This window comes from Peromyscus californicus, unplaced genomic scaffold (genome assembly GCF_007827085.1).
Source record: "Peromyscus californicus insignis strain IS unplaced genomic scaffold, ASM782708v3 Scaffold_7__1_contigs__length_154581171, whole genome shotgun sequence".
NCBI classification, from domain to species: domain Eukaryota; kingdom Metazoa; phylum Chordata; class Mammalia; order Rodentia; family Cricetidae; genus Peromyscus; species Peromyscus californicus.
In genome coordinates, this window is record NW_026294595.1 from 63,369,424 (window position 1) to 63,371,125 (window position 1,702).

The 1,702-nt window shown below is 36.1% G+C and overlaps 1 protein-coding gene across 1 annotated transcript; it reads right to left on the reverse strand.

Annotated features, from left to right (window-relative positions):
- Positions 1–270: 270 nt before the first annotated feature.
- LOC128100896 (olfactory receptor 8H1-like) lies at positions 271–1,215 on the reverse strand. The gene has a single exon (XM_052723639.1). It carries the CDS (start codon positions 1,213–1,215, stop codon positions 271–273), a length of 945 nt encoding a protein of 314 aa, XP_052579599.1.
- Between the last annotated feature and the right edge of the window lie 487 nt (positions 1,216–1,702).

Sequence of the window (1,702 nt, forward strand, 5' to 3'; positions counted from 1 at the left end):
GGTAATAATTTAAGATTTGAGCATGGTATAGTTTTAACTAGTGTAAACACGTCTTCTTTTTTTTTATATTGGGTGTCCATAAAAACTGTGTATAACAAGTATTTCATTTTCTATTATAAAATATACTTTTCAAAACACATTCCTAGGATTTCCAAGAAATGTTTGTATAATGGAAGCAATAAGACAATAAAAGCTTTTGCTTATTTTCAGATGGAGAGGCCAGGGAGATAATGTGAATAAAGTTGAATTCTTAGCATAGCTGTTTTTATCTTATTTGTCCAGAGGTCTCTCCTTCTTCTTGATAACTCTACTGACAGCACATTTCACTTCTTTGTTTCTGAGACTGTAAATGAGTGGGTTGAGCATGGGGATCACAATGGTGTAAAACACAGAAGCCACTTGATCCTTTCCCAAGGAGAAGGACTTATTTGATTTTAAATGAGTAAAGATCATGGTTCCATAAAATATAGTAACTGCCAGGATATGAGAGGCACAAGTTGAGAAGGCCTTTTGTTTTCCTGTATTTGAATTGATCTTCAAAATAGTAGAAAGAATGGACACATAAGACACAGATATTGTAATAAGGGACAATAGTAGGGTGGACCCAGCAAAGACAAATATAATGAATTCAATATCATGTGTGTTGCTGCAAGACAGGGCTATAAGTGGGGATGTGTCACAAAAAAAGTCATGGATGACATTAGAGTTGCAGAAATCCAGTGTTCCCATGCATATCATATTAACAGTAGAATCCACAGCTCCAAACACATATGAGCCAGTAAGAAGGGCACTGCAGAATCTGCTGGACATAACAAATGAATAGTGTAGAGGGTTACAGATAGCTACGTACCGATCATAGGCCATTGAAGACAGAAGGAAACACTCAGTGGCGGCCAAAAGGACAAAAAAGTACATTTGGATGAAGCAGCCCATGAAGGAAATGCTCTTGTTTGAAGTCAGCAGGTTCTCTAAGGTTTTAGGTGTGATGACAGTTGAGTAACTGAGATCAAGGAATGACAGGTGGGTGAGGAAGAAATACATTGGAGTGTGAAGCTGGACATCTAGATGAATGATCAGCATCATGCCTATGTTCCCCAGCACAGTGACCAGGTATATCAGGAGAAACAGCACAGAGAGGACCAACTGGATCTCCTTGGAATCTGTCAGCCCCATGAGGACGAAATCAGGCTTGCTTGTGTAATTCCAGGTGTTCATAGTGAATGACCCCAAACTGTTCAGAAATCAAAGGTGACACTATGTAGAATGAATCTTAATAAAATATTTTATGTATGTTTACCTATTTTGATAATGAATTTCTATTGCCTCAATCTTATGTAACTTTTATTGTGAATTAAAAAAAAGGAGTGCCAAAAAGCGAAGCATGACATTTGGTTATCATGTAACAAAGTTAATAGAATTCTTTACATGTTCAATGGAACATATATCCCATCATTTGCAAAGAGGAACAAAGTGCAGAATATTAAATAACTACTGAGTGTTTGCATCAAATGCCTCATGATTGTCTGTATGTATTCTGACTCCAGAACATGCTTGTGATTCTGTATTGCTCTTTATCCTTAGTTTTTGAAATTTAAACAAATCTTTGACTATACCACGAACAAAGCTAGAAAATCATTTTAAAGTACTATTTGCTCTTCATTTTCTTGAAATATGCATTGTGTCTCATTACTAATAAATCACC